General features: G+C 36.0%; 1 protein-coding gene across 1 annotated transcript in view; it reads left to right on the forward strand.

Moving 5' to 3' along the window:
• SHOC1 (shortage in chiasmata 1) overlaps positions 1-19,592 on the forward strand; it is a 143,628-nt gene extending 124,036 nt beyond the window's left edge. The window contains exons 25-28 of the mRNA XM_078152859.1: positions 5,080-5,211; positions 8,843-8,992; positions 15,406-16,387; positions 19,343-19,592. Coding sequence (XP_078008985.1) covers positions 5,080-5,211; positions 8,843-8,992; positions 15,406-16,387; positions 19,343-19,443 — 1,365 coding nt within the window. The 3' untranslated portion in view covers positions 19,444-19,592. The remainder of the gene's footprint in view (positions 1-5,079; positions 5,212-8,842; positions 8,993-15,405; positions 16,388-19,342) is intronic.
• The last annotated feature ends 1,165 nt before the right edge of the window (positions 19,593-20,757 follow it).

Here is a 20,757-nt window from a genome sequence, read left to right on the forward strand (position 1 = left end):
TTTCTTATTTCCCAGTTGCATGTGAAAACAATTTTTTTTAATATGTGTTTTTAAAACTTTGGGTTCCAAATTTTCTCCCTCCCTCCCTCCCTATCCACCTTCATTGAAAAGGCAAGCAACTCAATATAGGTTATACATGTGTAGTCATGCAAAACATTTCCATAGTAATCATGTTGTGGAAAACTAAGTATATTTCCCTTCATCCTATCCCACCCCCTATTTATTCTATTCTCTCTTTTGACCCTGTCCCTCCTCAGAAGTGTTTGCTTCTGATTACCCCCTTCCCCAATCTGCCCTCCCCTCTATCATCCCCCTGCCCTCTTGTCCCCTTCCCCACCCCATTTTCCTGTAGGGTTAGATAGATTTCCATACCCAATTAAGTGTGTATGTTATTCCCTCCTTAAGCCAAATCCTGTGACAATAAGATTCACTCATTCCCTCTTACATTTCCCCTTCACTATAAAAGCCTTTTCTTGTCTGTTTTATGTAAGATAATTTACCCCATTCTACCTCTCCGTTTTTCCTCCCAGTATAATCCTCTCTCACCCCCTTAATTTTATTCTCCAGATATCACCCCTTCATCTTCAACTCACCCTATGCCCTCTATCTATCTATCTATCTACATATATATACATACATATAATTTTTTACCCTCCAACTATCCTAATACTGACAAAGGTCTCATGAGTTACAAATATCATCTTTCCATGTAGGAATGGAAACAGTTCAACCTTAATAAGTCTCTTATGATTTCTCTTTCCTGTTTACTTCTTCAAGTTTCACTTGAGTCAAATTTTCTATTCAGCTCTGATCTTTTCATCAAGAATGCTTGAAAGTCCCCTATTTTACTGAATGACCATTTTTTTCCCCTGAAGGATTATACTCACTTTTGCTGGGTAGGTGATTCTTGACTGTAATCTTATCACCTTTGCCCTCTGGAATATTATATTCCAAGCCCTCCAGTCCCTTAATGTAGAAGCTGCTAAATCTTGTGTTATCCTGATTGTGTTTCCACAATACTTGAATTGTTTCTTTCTGGCTGCTTGCAATATTTTCTCCTTGACCTGGGAACTCTGGAATTTGGCTACAATATTCCTAGGAGTTTTCCTTTGGGGATCTCTTTCAGGAGGTGATCAGTGGATTCTTTCCATTTCTATTTTGCCCTTTGGTTCTAGAACATCAGGGCAGTTTTCCTTGATAATTTCTTGAAAGATGATGTCTAGGCTCTTTTTTTGACAATGGCTTTCAGATAGTCCAATGATTTTAAAATTCTCTCTCCTGGATCTATTTTCCAGGTCAGTTGTTTTTCCAATGAGATATTTCACGTTGTTTTCATTTTTTCATTCTTTTGAGATTTGTTTTACAGTGTCTTGATTTCTCATAAAGTCATTAGCTTCCAATTTCTCCATTCTACTTTTTAAGGAAGTATTTTCTTCAGTAACCTTTTGGACTTTCTTTTCCATTTGGCCAATTTTGCTTTTTAGGGCATTTTCCCCCTTATTGGCTTTTTGGACCTTTTTTTGCCATATTTTTTAAGGTGTTATTTTCCTCAGTATATTTTTGGGTCTCCTTTAGCAAGCTGTTGCCCTTGTTTTTCATGATTTTCTTGCGTCACTCTCAGTTTTTCCTCTAATTCTCTTACTTGCTTTCTCAAAATGCTTTTTGAGCTCTTCCATGGCCTGGGACCAATTCATATTTTTCTTGGAGGCTTTGGATGTAGGAGCTTTGATTTTGTTGTCTTCTTCTGGTTGTATGTTTTGATCTTCTTTGTCACCAAAGTAAGATTCTGTGGTCTGACTCTTTTTGAGCTGCTTGCTCATGATCTCAGCCAGTTACTTTAGTTAAAAACTCTTTGTTAAGGTAGAGGTCTGCTTCCAGTGTGGAGAATGTCCTGCTCCAAGCTTCAGGGGTTTTGTGCAGCTGTTTTCAGAGATACTTTTAGAGACCTCAAAATTTTCAATTCTTCCAAGATGCTGTGATCAAGGGCAAGGTGTTTACTCCATTCCTAGCCCGTGCTCTGGTCTATGAGTGACCACAAGCACTATTTTCTGTTTTGGAACTGTGAGGAGGATTTTCTCTCTACTGCCACTACAAGCTTCACTACACTAGCACTCCTCCTTGCCCCAGGACTGACACCCAGAACTGTCACCCAGATCCAAGCACTGGCAAAGCAAGAGAATCCTGCACCAGCAGAGAGATCCCTGCAATCCCCCTCTGATCAGCCACTCGATTTCCCCTCAGTCTGTAGGCCAGAAGCTCTGGAAGCAGTTGCCACCCCAAGCTGAGCTCAGGGATTGGGGCTGGGACCATGCTTCTCTCTCTCACCATAAACACAAACTTTTTCCACTGACCTTCTTAATTGTCTTTGGTGTTTGTGGATTGAGAAGTCTGGAAACCACCATGGCTGCCCACAATTCAGTCCTCTGAGGGCTACTCCAGGTTCCCTGAAGCCTGCCTTGCCTGAGTGCCCAGGCTGAACTGTGCTTCTTTCCCCGCCTGGCGCAATATACCATTCCAGTCAACCATCCAGGAAGTCATGGGCTGTAAATTTGTTTCACTCTGTCTTTTTGTGGATTCTGCTTCTTTAGAATTTGTTTAGATTTTTTTATAGGTATTTGAAGGGGTTTGGGGGAGAGCTCAAGCAAGTCACTGCTTTCACTCCGCCATCTTGGCTCCTCCCCTCCTCCAGCTCGAGGATCATATATATAAAGTCCTTCACATGCTGGTCCTTTCCTACATTTCTAATCTTAGATTTCATTCCCCTCATTGATCTGCTTGTTGTTTGTCACACATGATAGCCCATTTCCAGACTCTGTGCTTTTGTATAGGCTGTCTTCTATGGTTGGAGTCTCTCTCCTCACCTCTTGAGATGAGCCAGGTGGCTTAGTGGATACAGCACTGGGCCTAGAGTTAGGAAGACCTGAGTTCAAATCCAGCCTGAGATGCTTACGAACTATGTGACCCTGGGCAATTCATTTAACTTCTTTCTGTCTCAGTTTCCTCAACTGCAAAACAGGGATAAGTAATAGCACCTATTTCCCAGGGTTGTTGTGAGGATCAAATAAGATATTTGTAAAGCACAGTGCCTGGGTGCTATATTAATAATGGGTGTTATTTTAATGTTTGTCCACTTCTCTTCCTTCTTCCTCTTCTTGGCTTCCCTGGCTCCCTTCAAGACTCGTCTCAAATCCCACTTTCTGCAAGAGGCTTTTCCTGGTGATCCCCACTCCCACTGCTATTGTATATATCTTGTATGCACATAGTTGTTTTATGTTATTTCCTTCATTAGAATGTGAGCTCCTTGAGGGAATGGACATTTTAAGATAGGAGTAAACAGTTGTTGTTTTCTTAATTTACATATTGAATTTCATTTTAATATGACCCCCATGGATTTTGTATAGTAGCCATGTCTATAAACTTATGTGTTGGGCAGCTAGATGGCTCAGTGGATAGAGTACTAAGCATGGAGTCAGGAAGACTCTTCTTCGTAATTTCAAATCTGGCCTTAGACCCTTACTAGCCATGTGAGCCTGAGCAGATCACTTAACCTTGTTTGCCTTGGTTTCCTCATCTGTCAAATGAGCTGGAGAAGGAAATGGTAAACCATTCCAGTATCTTTGCCAAGAGTCTTTTTTTTCCTTTAAAAGAAATCTCATTTTAGGATTTTAGGTGAGATCAGCCTATATTTGGACCAGTATAGTACTTTACCAACTTCTCTCATTTAGGAGTTTACTTTTGCAAAGCAAAGTCTCATTCCAAATAAGGAACAGTATTTGTTCTGTTCCCTGATTTCTGTATGGCTGAACATCAGTAATAAAATCAGTCAGCAATTAGTGGAAATTCATATGACAGCTGGTCTCTCTGATGGTCGTAGCATGGTAGTGCTTCCCATCAGCCCTTTTCCATGCCACTTTCTGTGTCCATGAATGTGTTAGCTAGAAATACAAGACCAAGGTACCTCCCTGTCACTAAAGGAGAAATAAAATTTGAATTGTCTTAATTTTATTTTAGACTGCCATAGTATGGCAAATGGAAGATTGGCATGTTAGTTTTTCATAGGTCACCTAAAATTTATCAATAATGTAAATTTGAAAATAAAACAGTTTTATCAACCATATACATTTAGCATGTTTTCTAAGGAGATCATTCTTTAGAATAGTTTTACTTTGAAAGGATCTAATGAAAAGAGAAGGAAAGAATTAAAAGGCACATGATGTTTGTCTGAATATTAATTGAATTAATCATGTAAAAAGACTTCATGTTTCTTTTTTTTCCTTTACAGAAAATTTAAGTTCCTCAAATTCAGTGATTATTTAAGTTCCTAAGACAATAATTCTTAGTCTTACTATAATAATGCCTCTAGATATCTCCAGCTGTTTTAAGTAGTATTTAGAAATTGCCAAAAAACAAGGCTAACTTTACTTTAACTACATATGTTTGTCATGCAACATCTTTCTGAGGAGAATGCCATGACATAAAACAAGTGATAATGTGTACTATTGACTCCAAAATGATTATGATAATTATTTTAAAATACATCCTTTTTTATTTAGCACGTGGTATTAGATTCAGTTTAAGTGTCTGTTTTGTCTTATTTAACTTTGTCTTTGGAAAGTTTGATATGTACCTTTGTAAAAGAAATATTCATTTTCTGCTATTTGTTTTAATGATTTTTGTTTCTTAATTACTAGAAAAAACCTGCAATTACTAATCATATTCAAATTAATACTTCTCCTTCTATATATACATTTAAATAAATAGCCTTATTACAGAGTGTAATAATAGTAGATAACAAATTTTAAATGGAAAGTTATGAAGTTCCGTAAGATGAAAGGGGAAAGAAAAACTTTTTACCTCAGAAATGAAATAACCTGTATATCAGGTAGGTTATGTTAATTAATTATGATGAATGCATTCCATTGTGTTAGAAACTAACACAGTCCTGAAGAATTGAAGCTAAAGAATTGAAGCTAAATAATCACCTCATGTTCCCTTATTTTCTATTCAACTAAAAGCTAATAAAATATGTGAAACGTTATTCATTATAACCTGACGTCTAACATGGAAAAACTCTTTTAGCTTGTTATTGTGCCAGGAGTAGAAGAAACTGTGAAGCTAATTCGTCAAATTGCTGACCACATCTTGATATCCTCTAAGAGAGCTCCTCATGAATGGCTGGACAGGTCTTGGCTTTCAGTTTCACCATCTGAGGTGCATTTCTTATCTGTGTTAATTATTTTTATTGATTGCAAAGTAAATAAATAATTTAGATACTGTAGTATTAGTTTCAGTTTCATTTAAGTGGTGCCAATCAGTTGGTATTAGTAGCCAATGAATAATTAGCACAATGTTCGGTAAATTTTGCACATAGCACAGTATTTTTAAAAACCTTATCTTTTCATCAAATTCCTGACTTAAAATAAATAAGGTATATTAAAAATTAAATTGGATGAAAAAACAATAAAGTCTATAGAACCTAGATGATTCAATAACTTAATTCAATAATTATCCTGCAAAAGTGACAGGTGAAGTTGTAGAATATTTTAGTAAGATAAATTTACTTAATCAGTTAATTAATAAACACACTAGGTCATTACACATGCTTACTTATAGACTTAAAACTTACCAAGTTTTTATACCAACCCCAAAATTGCCTGATTTTTTATTTTTAAATTCATAAATATTATCACAAACTTTTTTATGTTGATAAAAATTAATCTAGAAATTATTTAAAGATTCCTCTACTGTTTATCAAATTATATATTTGTAAATCCATATATATTATATTATGCACATGATATGTAATTATAGTGTGATATAATTATATATCACAAATAATTATATTATATTATATAGATATATTTAGAACCCTTAAAATCTTACATAAATGTCAGCTATTATAATTTTTCTTCTTGTGGGTTCTGATCCTTACTTAGCATTTTTGCTTCTTATCCTCTGGTCATAATCTATTTGAGGCCTGCAGTGCTAAGTGGTATTATAATTAGACTAAACCTCCCTTGGGTTCTCAAAAGTTATGCCAGCTAAATGAAGCTGTGGCTGGTCCTGTCAAGCTATGAAAACTTCAAGTATGCATCTAGTGATGTACTGTATTTCTGTTGTCTGAGAACCAGTCTAGCTAAATTCAGAGAGGTTTTTCACTAGCTTAGCCACGGAGTGATGAATTTTTTTGGCCATAGCAACTCTTGAAGACCTTCTCCTAAGTCACACAAGAGATGCACTCTGGCATTGATGACCTGCACTGCTGAAATCACAGGCTTTTGGTTTTGATGTATTGCCACAGCTAATGTTTTTGCTATATCAAATTTTGAAATAGAAAAAGGGAACATTTTCCCCTTACATGAAAAAGGCCCTGTAAGCCATTTCTAAATACATACATATATTTTCTAGCAGTTAAGCTAGCATCAGCCTTATTTACTGAATATAGAGATTAGTATAGCCATCCCTAAGCACAGCAGATCAGAGCCACAGACCCAGAACTTGTACTTTAGGGAGAAGGGCCTGAGGAGGGTAGGGCATGAAGATTAGTGTACTATATAAGAAAGTGGGAGGAGAAAGAGGTGCTTAAAACTTACTCTACATATATATATATATATATATATATATATATATATATATATACATATGTGTGTAGGTATGTATATGTAATTAGCATGTAAAGGACCCTAGGAGACTGAAAATTAGGGATTGCTATTTAGCAATAATGCTTTTCTTCCTTATTCTATATCCCTCTTTGGTCTACATGATGCTCTTGTGATATCTCCTTTTTCTCTTTGAGGCTGTTCTTAATATACGTTTTAATTCAATTTCAATTATTTAAAAATGTTAGGGGGAGAAGAATTGTTCCCAGCAAAGTGCTTTGCACATAGTAAGCATCAATAAGTGATCATTGAACTAAATTGAATTGAATACTAGTCTAATTAACCTTGGGTCCTACGCTTCACTATGATGAGCTTTGACAACTGGCACTAAAAAGAACACGCCTCTGAGCACAGAATTTGTGACCAGTGACATAACAGCTTCCAAATAATTTGATCTTTCAGACTGCCTTCTAACTCTGTTTTCTCTTGGTTCTTCTATTTGTGGTGCTGTAAGGTGCTTTAGTTGGCTATATTCTCTAAGGCATCAGGGTGATGGATCATGAATGGAAAGATCTCTTTCTATTTTTCCAAAAGGAAACTAAGAAAGGGAACAAAGAAATAAAATCACTTAAGCTTTGTTAAATGCAGTTAATACCTAAGCCAAGGACAGAGTCAATCTCCTGACTTTTCTAAAACCATCCACCTAAGCCATTAGTGCCACTAAGTATTCCTTAGGTTAATTGTTTGTAGGACTTTACTACTTCCCAACATATGCACCTATTCTTATTCTTCTCTTGTTTTCCTCTCAGTTTTTAAACTTTCTTTGTTTCTCCTTTTCTTCCTTTTCATTTTTTAAAAATTTATTGACATCAATGGCATTTTGAAAACTCTAATAGTGACCCTCCAGCCTAAAAAAAATTGATGATACCTGCTCTACAGAGTATTTGGAATGTTCACCTTAAGTCTAATATGATAATCTGACTCAAGAGTTCTAATATCATTAGTGTTTGCTCTGTTTTGCTGTCAGGGCAAACTGCCTGAGAAACTTATGAACTAGGGGCAGCTAGGTGGTGCAGTGGAGAGGGCACCGTCCCTGGAGTGAGGAAGACCTGAGTTCAAATACGGCCTCAGGCACTTGACAGTGGCTGTGTGACTCTAGGCAAGTCACTTAACCGCAATTGCCTCACCAAAAGAAAAAAAGAAAGAGACTTATGAACTAGTTAATATTATTAGTACTTTTATATTTATTAAAAAACTAAAATCTTATCCACTAAACATTACAAGGTTTTCTGTGAATGATGTCAGACCAATTAAAGGCTAAGTGGGGGCTCTTCTAATCATGGCATACTCTGTGTGAGCTTTTCAGGGCTTGCCATTCCCATCCACTTGACCAAAAAAACCCAGAAAGTCTGGAAATGTGCGATGGAAGTAGTAAAGATGGATGCTATGCCATGTCTCTCTAGACAATGAGGAATGACCTTAATGTCTAGAGGTATGAGTCAGTCAAGATTGATATGTGATCTTCCTAAGTTCTTCATAGAAGGCCAGTGGTGTTCTGGAGCCAGCTTATAACTGGCTCATGAATACCAATTGTTAAATTTTCAATTTTAAATCTCAGAAATTGGCAAACTCTACAAATCAGGGAATGATTTTTTGTTTTGTTGACTTTCTAGACTTAAGAAAGTGATGGAGAAAATGTTAATAATGCAGATTAAATTTTAAAGTGTTACTAGGTGTGCAACCCTGAGCAAGTCACTTAACCCCATTGCCTAGCAAAAATAAATAAATAAATAAATAAATGAAATTTAGAAGTGTGCTGTATGTATATTTTTTTTCAGGAAGCTGGATGTTAAACTTTTACCAGCACACCCCTGTATAAGGCCTTCATGAAACTGAACATCTGGAAACCATGATAATGTACTCATCATTTGGAAAACTGATGTGGCTAGCAAATAATTATTTTTTAGAAGGGAGACTATGAAGGCTTCAAAATAAAGGAGGCAACCAGAGAAATACCTTTTAGTTGTGCTGCAACCAACTCTGTGGATAAACTAGAACAAATACTCTTAGATTCTTTGTTCCAAGAAGCTATACTGCCTTTCTCTAGTTCTACCTCCCATAGCCCCATATTCTGTGGTATGAATTCCTGAAATACTCAGGAACATCAGGTTGCCAAACAAGCTAAATGACATAAAATGAATCATTATGAAAATCCTGACCATTCTTTAAATCTTTTTATCCAGGATGAAATGTGTTTACTTGATTTTCCGTGTATCAATCCCTTGGTGGCTCAGCTTATGTTAAATAAAGGACCTTCTCTGCCTTGGCTGCTATCTGCAACTCTTGATCAACTTCAAGGACTTCTGCCTGAAGTTCCCTCCAAAGTGTTAAAGGTCAGTTATCTAGAATTCATATTTCAAAAGAGAAGCAACTGAATTCTATCTTCTTGTTTCACAGTTAATGAAATACTAATTTATTTGAACATATTACCTTGTGAAACTTTAATTGACTGTCAGTCATTTGACATTCATTAAATCAGTAATCATTTATTAAGTGCCCTTAGTGTGCAAAGTACCAGTACTAGGGGAGATAGACATTATTCCTGTCCTCATGAAGATAACAGTTTAGTAAGGATACTGCAGCTACAGAAATATATAATACTGAACGATCAACATACAGTAATTACATTGCACACATGGAGGAGAATAATGTGAGATAAAGCTGAAAAGGTAGGGAGAAGCCAGCTTATTGAGTATCCAATTAAGGATAAGGAGTTTAGGGTTTCTTCATCAAGAGACAGAGAGCTATTATGAAGAGTTATGAACAGAGGAATTTTGCAACATTTTTTATGGTGGTTCTTTCTATTTACATTGTTATAGTCATTGTATATATTATTGTTGTCAAACTCAAATACAAGTAGATACCTGAGGGCCACATATTGACTTAGAAAACCACAAATTACTATCATCTACACTGTATTGTATTTTTATTTATTTTGTCAAATATTTCCCAGTTACATTTTAATCTGGCTCAGAGTTTTGCCTACTGCTTATGGCCCTTGGGCAACATTTGACATCTCTGGCATATGTTATTTTCTTGGCTGTGCTTGCTTCTGACTCAGCATTAGTTCATGTATATCTTTTCTTGTTTCTCTGTATTCATCACATTCATCATTTTTTAACAGCATAGTAATATTACTTTGCAGTCATGTACCACAATTTCTTTAGTCATCTCCCAGTCAGCCATCTCTTAAATACAGCTTGAAATTGCATTGGCTTTCTTAGTTACCGCATCATGCTCTATTGAATTAAATTATAAACACTGCTTTAGTGATTTCTAGATCTGGATCTCTAGCTCTGAACTCTCCCATCAAATCCAATCCTATATTCCTAAGTGCCTACTAGACACATGTACTTGAATGAGTCCCACCAATACTTTAAACGTATTATCTCCCCCCAATAATCACTATCATTCCCCCCAAAAAAATAACCTGACCTCCTAATTTGGTATTTCACAAGGCCAAAGAGTTAAAGCTTGAAGAAGACTTGGGGATTATCTAATCCAATCCTTTTATTTTATAAATGAAGAAACTGAAACCCAGAGAAGTGATTTGGCCAAGGTCACACACACACTAGAAAAGGATAAAGATCCAAAATAGGGAGAACCATTAGAAAGCTGCGGCAATAGCAGAGAGGTGGTTTTGAAGGTCTCTATTAGAGTGGTATTAGTAGAAATAGAAAAGATATAAGAAATATTGTAGAGGTAGACTTCATAGGACTTGTTGACTGACCAGATATGGGAAAGTAAACAAGTGGGAAGAGTCAAATACCAAAGTTTCAACCATGGATGACTAGGTAAACAGTGATGCTTTTCACAAAATATTGAGTTTGAGGGACATATAGGTACAGCTATTCATTAGACAATTGAAAATGTGTATCTGGAGCTCAGGGGAAGTATCAGTTAGAAATACATAGATTTGTAAATTATCCATATAGAAGTGATAGTTGAAGCCATAAGTGTGGACCAGATTGCCACTTGAAAGACATAATAACAAAATAAATAATAAAAATATAAAATATAAAATAAATAATAAATAATATAATAAATAATAAAAGAGAAGTTCCACTGATGACAGAATGTTAGGGTATGCCCAGTTTATGAAGTAGGAAGAGGAAAAGAAGCCGACAACATCAACAGCAATAACAACAACAGAAAGTTAGGGAGAAAACCAAGAGTGTGAGGTGTGAAACCAAGTGAGCAGAACACTATCACTGAGGAAGATAATGGTCAAGTGTCAAATGATGTAGAAAAATCAAAGAGAATAATAAATAAGAAGCTTTTGATTTGTGCACTTTGGAGCTCGTTGGTGACCTTTGAGAGAACAGTTTCTATAGATTAGAAGGGAGAAGAGCCAGATTTCAAATGGTTAAGGAGTGACTGGGTTATAAGGAAGTAAAGTCATCTGTTATAGAGGACTTTTTCACAGAATCAGAGAATTGGAAAGTTGGAAGGGACCTCAGCTGTCACCTAGTTCAATCCATCCATGAAACAAATCCCCACTGTCACACACCTGACATCCAGGCTCTGCTTGAAGAACCTCAGAAAGGGAAAGTAGGCAAGAAAGTGGAACACAAGGAAGGGTGTAGGAACTGAAGGAGAAAGCAAGTATTGGAACAGCCATTGTCAGAAATGAGATGATAGGGAATCAAGAGCAGAATTAAAGTTGTGTTAGAGAGTCTGTGAAGTTGTCTTTAGTTTGATGATTCAGAGGTATTGAAGGGAGAATCACAGTTGAAATACCCAGAATTCACAGGAGATAAAAAGCCAAGAAAGGAGCTAGTAGTAAAAACCCAAAACCCCTGGCCTCAAATATCTCCAAAGTTCAGGGCAATAAGCAAGATGAATTTGAGGTCCTAACACAAGGGGGCAAATTCACCTCATCCTTATCACTTAACACTTGGTGAAATAAAATTCATAACTAGAATATGGTTGTGGATGGATATGCCCTGATCAAGTGAAAATTTATAAGTAAAAGGTAAGGAAGTAGGGTAACTGCATAATAAGAAAAAGGCATATTCACGTGAAGATAACCAGGAACTGAAGAAGGCATCTTGGTGTATACAGCATGGAAGCTTGGGTAATGAACTGGACAGAAAGAGGAAAGAGATTCAGAGTTCAAGAAACAGAAAACAACTTTAGCAGAGACATGCTATAATAGTGACGAACTTCATTTATCCACACATCTGCTGAAGCTCTCACTCTGCTAAAAGTAGAACAGCTGATAACTTCTTCACTAGACTTCATGATCATTTCACCCTTCAAAAGATAGAGGAAACAACAAGGGGAAATTCTATTCTGTATGTATTTCCCTAAAAGTCAAGAACTGATTGCTGAGATGGAAGTGACAGAACCCTGAGGGGAAGTGACTGCTCCTTCCTAGAGTTTGTGATAATAGACAAGTTAATGTTTGGGGACATTGAGCTTAGAGAAGAGAACATTCAGAGGTTTATGATAGCTGTCCTTAAGTAGCTGAGGACACAGAAGAGGGATTAGACTTAATTCATTATCTACAAAGTGAAAATAATAATAGCATCTACCTCACTGGGTTGTTGTAAGGATCAAATGAGATAATATTTATAAAGTGCTTAGCACAGTTCCTGGCACATAGCAGGTGCTTAGTAAATGCTTATTCACTACCCCTTTCCCTCCTTACTCTTCTTGGCTCCAGATGGCAGAGTTAGAAACTGTGAGAAGTTTCAAAGTGGCAAATTTAAGGGTGATGTCAGGAAAAACTTCCAAAAACTGGAGCTATCCAAAAGTGAAATTGGACAGCTCAAGAGATAGTTGGCTCCTACTCATTGGAAGTGTTCAGCCAAAGGTTATATGACCACTTGTTGGATATTATATAGATGGGATTCTTGCTAAAGTATAAGTTAAACAAGATTCCTTCTAACTCTGAGATTCTGTGATTCTGAGTGGATAAGTTTACCGTTGGAGAGAATAGAGAGAGAGAAAGGAAAAGGGCCCAACACAGAGCTTTGAGATAGCCCAGACTTAGGAGGGGGAAAAGGAAAGAGAAACCAACAAAAGAGACCAGAAAGGAATAGATAGAAAGTTGAGAACCAGAATGAATTCTGTCAAGGGAGGAGAAAGCATCAAGATGGAGGAGATGGTCAACAGTGTCAACTGTTGAAGAGATGTAAATAAGGATGAAATTGGGAGAGTCACTTAGGAGGTAACTAATAACATTTGAGAGAGCAGTTACTACTCTTCATTATTCAGAGGTAGGCCACATTATAGGGGGGTTGAGGAGAAAGACGTGGAAGGTAGACTTTCCATCAATTTGACAGTAAAGATTAGGAGAAAAAAAATAGCCCGGTAACTTAAGATAGCAATAGAGTCAAGGCAAGGTATTTTTTAGAAGGGAGCTGAGCATATTTGTAGAGAAAGAAAAGATGCTGGAAGAGGAGACATTGAAAAGGAAAGAGAGAAACAAGTTCATGGAGGAAAGAGGAACAAGGGTCCTTTCTCCCTAAAATATGACACCTAGATATGGACACAATAATACAAATGTAGTCTGACCAGGTCAGACTAGAGCAGGATTCTCACCTCCTTTGTCCTGTTTACTATGCCTGTCTTGTTTTGTTTTCATTTTTAAATAGTTTTTTTTATTGGTATCTTGTTCTTTTCATCACCATACTTTCCCCCTGTTCCACTCTCTCTTTCCCTCCCAGTCATCTCATATAATTCAAATTATAATAACATAAATATAATTCAAAATCAAAAAAAGAAAAAACAGCATAACCAATAAATACATCAAAAAAGTCTGAAAATATATGCAATGTAAAATGCATGTGGACCTCCCGTCTTCGCGGAGAGATAAGGCTATCATCTCATACATCTTGTTTTGAGCCATGCTTGTACTCAATAATTTTGCAGCATTCACTTTAGATTTTTTTGTTTTTCCCATTTATGTTGTTGTAATTATTATTTATTTTGTTTTCCTGGCTCCGTTTTACTTCACTTTGTAGTAATTAATTTAAATCTTTCCATGCTTCTCTGAATTCATCACATTTATCATTTCTAAACAGCACAGTAGTATTCCATTACATCCATGTACCACAATTTGTTTAGCAAGGGTGCTGTGTCTCTTAATCCAGATAAAACATCAGCTTTCTTGGTTACCATATCAAACTCCCATGAGCCAAATTATGAACTCTTCATTGGTGACTCCTAGATCTGGATAAGCAGTCCCAAATTCCCCCATCAGCTCCAATTCTCCATTTCTAATTGCTTACTAGACTCTTCAATAATTCAAACTCAGTATTCCTCCCCCCAAAAAATCATTATTATTCCTTTCAATGTTTGCTCCCCACCAAAAAAAAAAATCTTTCTATCTCATAAGATCAGAGAGCCTTGGAATCATCTAATACAATCCCTTTATTTTATGCATGAAGAAACTGAGACCCAGAGAAGTTATTAAGTGGTACAGTCAGGATTTTAACTCAGGCTCCCTTACTCTAAATCTAGTGCTCTTTCCATTGCATATGCAATCCTCTCCATTATGTTGAAGCCAAATCACCCAGGCTTGAAAATTAAGACTTATCTTTGGCCCTTCTTTCTCCTTCATATGCCAAATATGGATAGATGGATAGCTTTCAAATCCCTCACTTCTCCTTTCAACTCATACTACCACAACCTTATTTCAACAGTTAATTCCTCCTACTTATACTATTGTTATAACTTCTCTTTTTTTTTACCTTTTAGCTTTATTATGGTTTATAAACATAAATGCAAGAATTAGGCTTTTTGAACAGATATTAGAAGTTATAAACTCAAACCAGTTTTGCATTTGTTGAACTCACCTCAGATAAAACTTTGATTTGTTATATGACTTGCGTTAGCTCACAGTTAAAATAAACACAGTCTTGACTATCTATCTAGATTCTTTCCCCAAAATTGTGGTCTTTGTATGGTAAGAGTCATGCTTTTTTTTTCTTGTGTTTATCAATAAAACCATTGTTATCATCATCAATACTTCCCAAATGGACCAATAGAAAAGCCACCTAATTGGTCTCCCAGGCTTAAGTCTCTCTCCTCTAATCTATCCTCCACAGAGTTATCAAAGTGATATTCCTAAAACACGTATCTAGCTATATTGTAATAACTTCCTAAATGGTCTTTCTGTCTTCTGGCCCCTCCTCTCTTTGATATATATAATTTCCGTAATGCACAAGTGTAATTACAGTTCTCCCCTGCCCAAAAATCTTTAGTCTCCTATTACCTACAAAATAATATGCAAATTCTTAATCCTGGCTAATTTAAGATTATTCATAATCTGTCTCCAAACTACCTTTCTAACATTATTTCACACAATTTCTCTTCTCACACTATGCTCCAGCCAAACTGAACTACTTGGTTTCTGAGATGTCCTCCCTCACTCACCTTCATGAACTTACACAAGGTATATCCTTGAAATCATGCTACAAATTTGCACACATGTACTGTTGAAATCATTCTTTTTCTTCATGGCCTAACTCAGGGGCCAACTCCTCCAAAAAGCCTTCCCTGATACCCTCAGCTATAAGTGATCCTTCCTCACATCTCTCATGATACCCTGTTTGACCGTTCTTAGGCCCTAATCAAATAAAAATTTGTATATTTATGAGTGTACATGTCTCAGTGTTCTTACTGGCCAGTGGCTAGCAAAGTGCCTCAAACATAGTAAGTAGAAACTTAATAAATGTTAAGTTGAACTAATTGTTGACTGTATTTTGTTATATTAAATTCTCTGAATTTTTTTTAGCATTTTTCTGAGATTACTTCTTTGTTCAAGATTGGTCCTTCCCTGACAAAGTCACCTTTAATTTCATCACATCGAGAAAACGGATACCAACCTGATACCATCTCTTCTCAGTGTTCAATCTCAAGTTCTTCAGCATTAATCATTCGAGGACAGGATGAATATTATTGTTATCCAAAATTATATGAAAAAGTGCCTGAAGATGCAAGTCTGTCTTCAAATTATACCACTTCCCTTATAGGACCAAGTGAAATACAATGTATTTTACCATCTTCAAAATCTTATGAACAAATGGACTGCTGGGAAGATTCCAATTTGAACCCATACCAACCTCAGGATCCTGCTTTTCTAAATAGCATAGAATCCAGAAGAACAGCTGGCACTTCCTTCCTAAGGCAGAACGACTCAGAGTCAGATGTCTTTTCTTTGAGACTGGCTGAAATGAGTTATGGAGCAAGAATGACTGAGAGTCTTGCTAACTCTGATTGTATAAACTGTAAGCAACAAGATACACATATAACAAAAGGAGAAATAAGGAAAGAATTAGATTCCCCCATCTTTTTACTAGAAAACTCTGAGTATCCCGTTACCTGGAATTTTAACAATAATATACTAGACTCACAAGTCCACCCTCTCAAGTTGCAATATGATAGAGAACAGAACTCATATGATACATGGCTCCCTAAAAAAGACAGTTTAAATACAGCCTCTAACCCCTTTATGTTTCAACAAAATTGTCTGTCTGATGAATTAAAAGACTTCATGTATGACAGGCTAGATGCTCAGACAGATAAGACTTCCTGGAAAGGATTACCAGGTTTCTCCAATGTGAATTCATTTGCACATAATTCATGTGCCTATAATTTAAATGCAACTTCAGAAAAATTCAACAATCTGTATGTCCAGCAAACATCTGGAAGATATTCAGGACAGAAAAGACACATTGCAACTTCATCAAATTTAGCAGAGAATGAATCATTAACAGGTAACAACTATTATTATTTGTTGAGAATAATTTCAAATCAAATTTAATTATCATTGATTTATGAGTTAAAACATTTGGGCTTGTTTATTAACATGTGTTATGCAAACAGAGATATTATAAGAATAAAATGAAAAAATACTTGATAGCATACACGTTTAAAAGTACAAAAGTTTAGGGGCAACTACACAGCTTAATGTATAGAGCACTGGCCCAGGAGTCAGGAGGACCTGAGTTCAAATCCGGTCTCAGACACATAATACTTCCTAGCTGTGTGACTCTGGGCAAGTCACTTAACCCCAATTGCCTCACTAAAAAAAAAAAAAAGTTTCCTTTTTTTTGGTAGGATAACTTGATTGGTAGAATGATGTAGGGACTAAAGGGGCAGTCCGAATTCAGGAAGACCTCAGTTAAAGTTCTGTCTCTGACACATAATAGCTGTATAACCATGGGCAAATCCATTAACCTCTTAGTGTTCCCAGTGAATTCTCTAAATTACAGCTGAGTTACTGGTGGAGGGAGTTTCCATACCAATGAAATCACAGGTCCAGCCTAAAAAGGAAAAAAAAAGGAAAACCAAACTCTACAGGAAGATCAAAGGAACATAGGTGGCTAAATTTGCATTCAGAAAGCAATTTCACAAGTATAAAAAGGTGAGGCTTAGTTAGACAAATTAAATTGGATTAGCCCTGGCAAGAAAAAGGGCCACCTTGAAGAATGAAGCAAAGGAAACAAGGTTGGGTGAAGATGTAGATGGGTTTAACGTTTAGCATAGAGGAAATGAGGAAATTTGCAATGAAGTCTTACTTAGTAAAGGAAGAAGTGAGATCATCTACTAAAAAGCCAGTGCACGGGGGAGAGTAGAATAGGAATTGCGCTGGGGGTTTGAGGAGATAAGAGTTTAGAACAGATGCTATGCAGTGAATGTGAGATTAGAGAACAGAAGACTAAAAAGTTTGTCATGCAACAGTGAGGGTCCAATAGTGATTAGACTAGTAGTGGGCACAACTGCAGGACTTCATGCAGTGGCATTCAGCCACAGGAGAGTAGGTACATGGAAGGTCTGGCAGTTTGGCCACAGAACAAGGGTATGAAGAACATAAGTACGCAACGTACTGTATAGGTATACTACTTAAAAACAGGGGCAAGACTATAAAGTAGGAGAAATGAAGCCACATAAGGGGTGAGAACAGGAAAACAGAATGGGATGGAGGAGCTGGAATAGGCTGTAAGAATAAAGAACGGGGGCAGCTAGGTGGTGCAGTGGATAGAGTACCAGCTCTGGATTCAGGAGGACCTGAGTTCAAATCCAGCCTCAGACACATAACACTTACTAGCTGTGTGACCCTGGGCAGGTCACTTGACCCCATTGCCTAGACAAAAAAAAAAGAATAAAAAAGAGTGAAGCTGTGGGTCATGGGAGTTGATCCTATAAGAGAAGCCTAAATCCTATGAATCCATGACTATAGGCTTTCCTTTAGAAATTTTAATATCTCTACAAAACTTCAAATTTTTTTTCTCTTGTGACCAGTCACTTTCTACCTAATAACCATATAGTTCATTTTTTAAAATCCTTCTATTAATTGCTAATTAGCACTTATATATCTACTTTTTCATAACTATATTGAATTTTTATCTCACTCTCCCAAGATGCTAGCTAGAGCTTTTCCAGGAAAATGTCATCTGTGTTTTCACTAAGTATACTTTCTACTGAATAGTACAGAGCCAAGTACTATATAGAGAGTTCCACAAAAGATCTAGTCCCAGACTTCCAAGAACATAAATGTAATGGTATTAAATGTAATAACAAAAAGTCAATATATAAAAATTTATATTTTATAGTGATTTTCCCAGTTTAATATTTGCTTAGTTTGAATATTATAGATAACTGGGAGTGGTAGATGACACTAGGAAAGATTTCCATGTAGATTTTGTAGAAGGTAAAAGAGCTTCATTGAATAGCTATAGGAAGAGCATTTTATCAGGTATATGTGAGAAAATTCCCTGAATTGGCTGTATACAATAAAAAAAAAACCAAAGATTTGAGTAGTCAGACAGATAATTAAATATCAATCTTTATTTGCTAGATTGACAAAATACCTTTTCTTCCTTTTTTTTTAATTTGCAAAGAATTTTGAATTTGAATGGGGCAAGAAGTAACAATAAATATAAACCTTAGAAAAACAACAGTCAGTTCAAGAGCCTGTGGAAGTACTACATACTGTTGGCTGAACTCTTTGAACTATATAAAGAAAATAGGTGCTGCAGCTAGCTTCCCTTAGGTATTTTGCCATTCCTTTGAGGACCTTAAGAGTGGCAGGCCAAGACTCCTTGTATGCCACTAATAATATTTTAGGATTTTATTACCCCATCATACTTATATATAAATGTCTCTCTCTCTCTCTCTCTCTCTCTCTCTCTCTCTCTCTCTCTCTCTCTCTCTCTCTCTCCCCCTCCATGTAGTATATATGTATATATATACACATATATGTTCATAACCTATATGAACCATAGGTCATATTTCCTAATTTTTTTAAGGATGGTACAAACTACAGTTGGTTCTTTCTTATGTCCTAATTTGTGAAGCTTTACTGACTTCTTCCAGCAGTCGGGAGGCCATGCCTTAGTGACATCTTAGCAATTTCTCTCTGCTTTTCATTCCAGGTGAAAGCATATACGGTTTTATTTGGGTTGGAGCATTTTATTAACATAAAAATTTTGAACAATGAATATATATTATACTATGTTAGAAAAAGTTGTACGGTTTAAAAAATAAAATAACTGAAATAGTCATCTTTTTAGCATAGTTATAATTAAGTAATTTAGCAGTAGGTAATACATGTAGTGGACAGATTCTTTATCCCCAAAATCCATTTATAAAGCTAAAACAAACTACTTTCATAGCCACTGTCTGTTATGATCAGCAACATAATAGTTTTCCTTTTCTTTTCTCCATAGATTTAATATACTCACAGCAACCCCAATGCAAAAAAAGGCGACTAGTGTATGAAAAAGTCCCTGGAAGAACCGATGGCCAAACACGCTTTAAGTTCTTTTGAAGAAGCACTGGGCCAGTTGCTACATTGTAAAGAGCTTTGGAGTATATTATCATTGTGTGAAGCATTATTCAAATGTTGGTATATATTTAAGAAAAGGTTATTCTCTATATTCTCAATGTTCTAATGAAATTAAATTTCCAAGAAATGTACACCACCTTCTATAATTTACATTTTTGTAAATAATTATAATTATTCATTACTTTAGTAACTCTCACAAGCTTCAAGGTAGTTTCCAGAATTCAGTTGATTTTAGAGAATGAATTTATTCCTCATTACCCAAAAACTGCATATCTCTGGAATAGAGTAAAACAACCTGAATCACCATCTCAGAGCCCAGTGTAACCCTTTACACTCAGGAAGTAAAAAAGAAAGACCAGACCCTCTAGAGACAAGGAAGTGACTAAACTAAGCTTGAAAGTAGAGCCACTTTTAATCTGCTATTTTATGATGGCTCCTACTGAAAGCATACAATAAGAAAAGTACTATGAGCCTTAGTAATAAAACCTGTTTTTGACATAGTCTTATGTCTAAAATGGACTGCCTCCCAGGCATTTTCTTTCCAAGTTCCAGGCAAAATGCAGTACAATCCTCAGGTATTCTGCCCCAGTTCTTTGTGTCCTTACTTTATTATATTTTTCAAATGAGATAATGTATGCAAAGCATCATGCAAAACTTAAAGCAGTATGTAATTATTAGCTTTCATAATGATTTCAGAAAGTTAGCCACAAATTTTAGGATTGTAAGGCAATGCTGGAGAAAGCTTATGAAGGACTTATGAAATGGTATATTCAGCTGTGCTTATGTACAGATGAAATTTGTATGGTCTGAAGAACTGGATTAACTAGGATTTACACTTTTCTCCTGTTTTAAAAGATTGTGTTTCTTAGCACATCAGCTGCTTCTAGTGTCTCGGGCATAAGATATGGTATTAGAATTCCTCATAACAATTTAGGATAGCTTAAGAAATACTTCTTTATCCAAACAGCTAAAGACATCTCATCATTTCTGGGGTTACTAAAATACTATATGTTGATATGTCCCCATAACTGCACAAAATAATCACCTTCTGCAGTGCATTATGGGTGTGCGGTTTGCTAAGGAATTTCCACTTTTGCAAAGCATGAATTTGCACTGTGGTCTGCAATTTTGGATGATTCAGTTATGACAACCAAAATATCAAATATAATTAACTAAATTAAATTATTTAAACAACAGATGTTAGTAACAGTTATCCTTTTCATAAAATGAGCTTTGTTGACATGATATGCCAACTGTAACTAAGTAGAATAACAGGACACTGCTAGAAAAATGTAA

The sequence above is a fragment of the Phascolarctos cinereus genome, unplaced genomic scaffold, assembly GCF_003287225.1.
Source record: "Phascolarctos cinereus isolate Bilbo 61053 unplaced genomic scaffold, phaCin_HiC Scaffold_4;HRSCAF=312, whole genome shotgun sequence".
Classification (NCBI taxonomy): Eukaryota; Metazoa; Chordata; class Mammalia; order Diprotodontia; family Phascolarctidae; genus Phascolarctos; species Phascolarctos cinereus.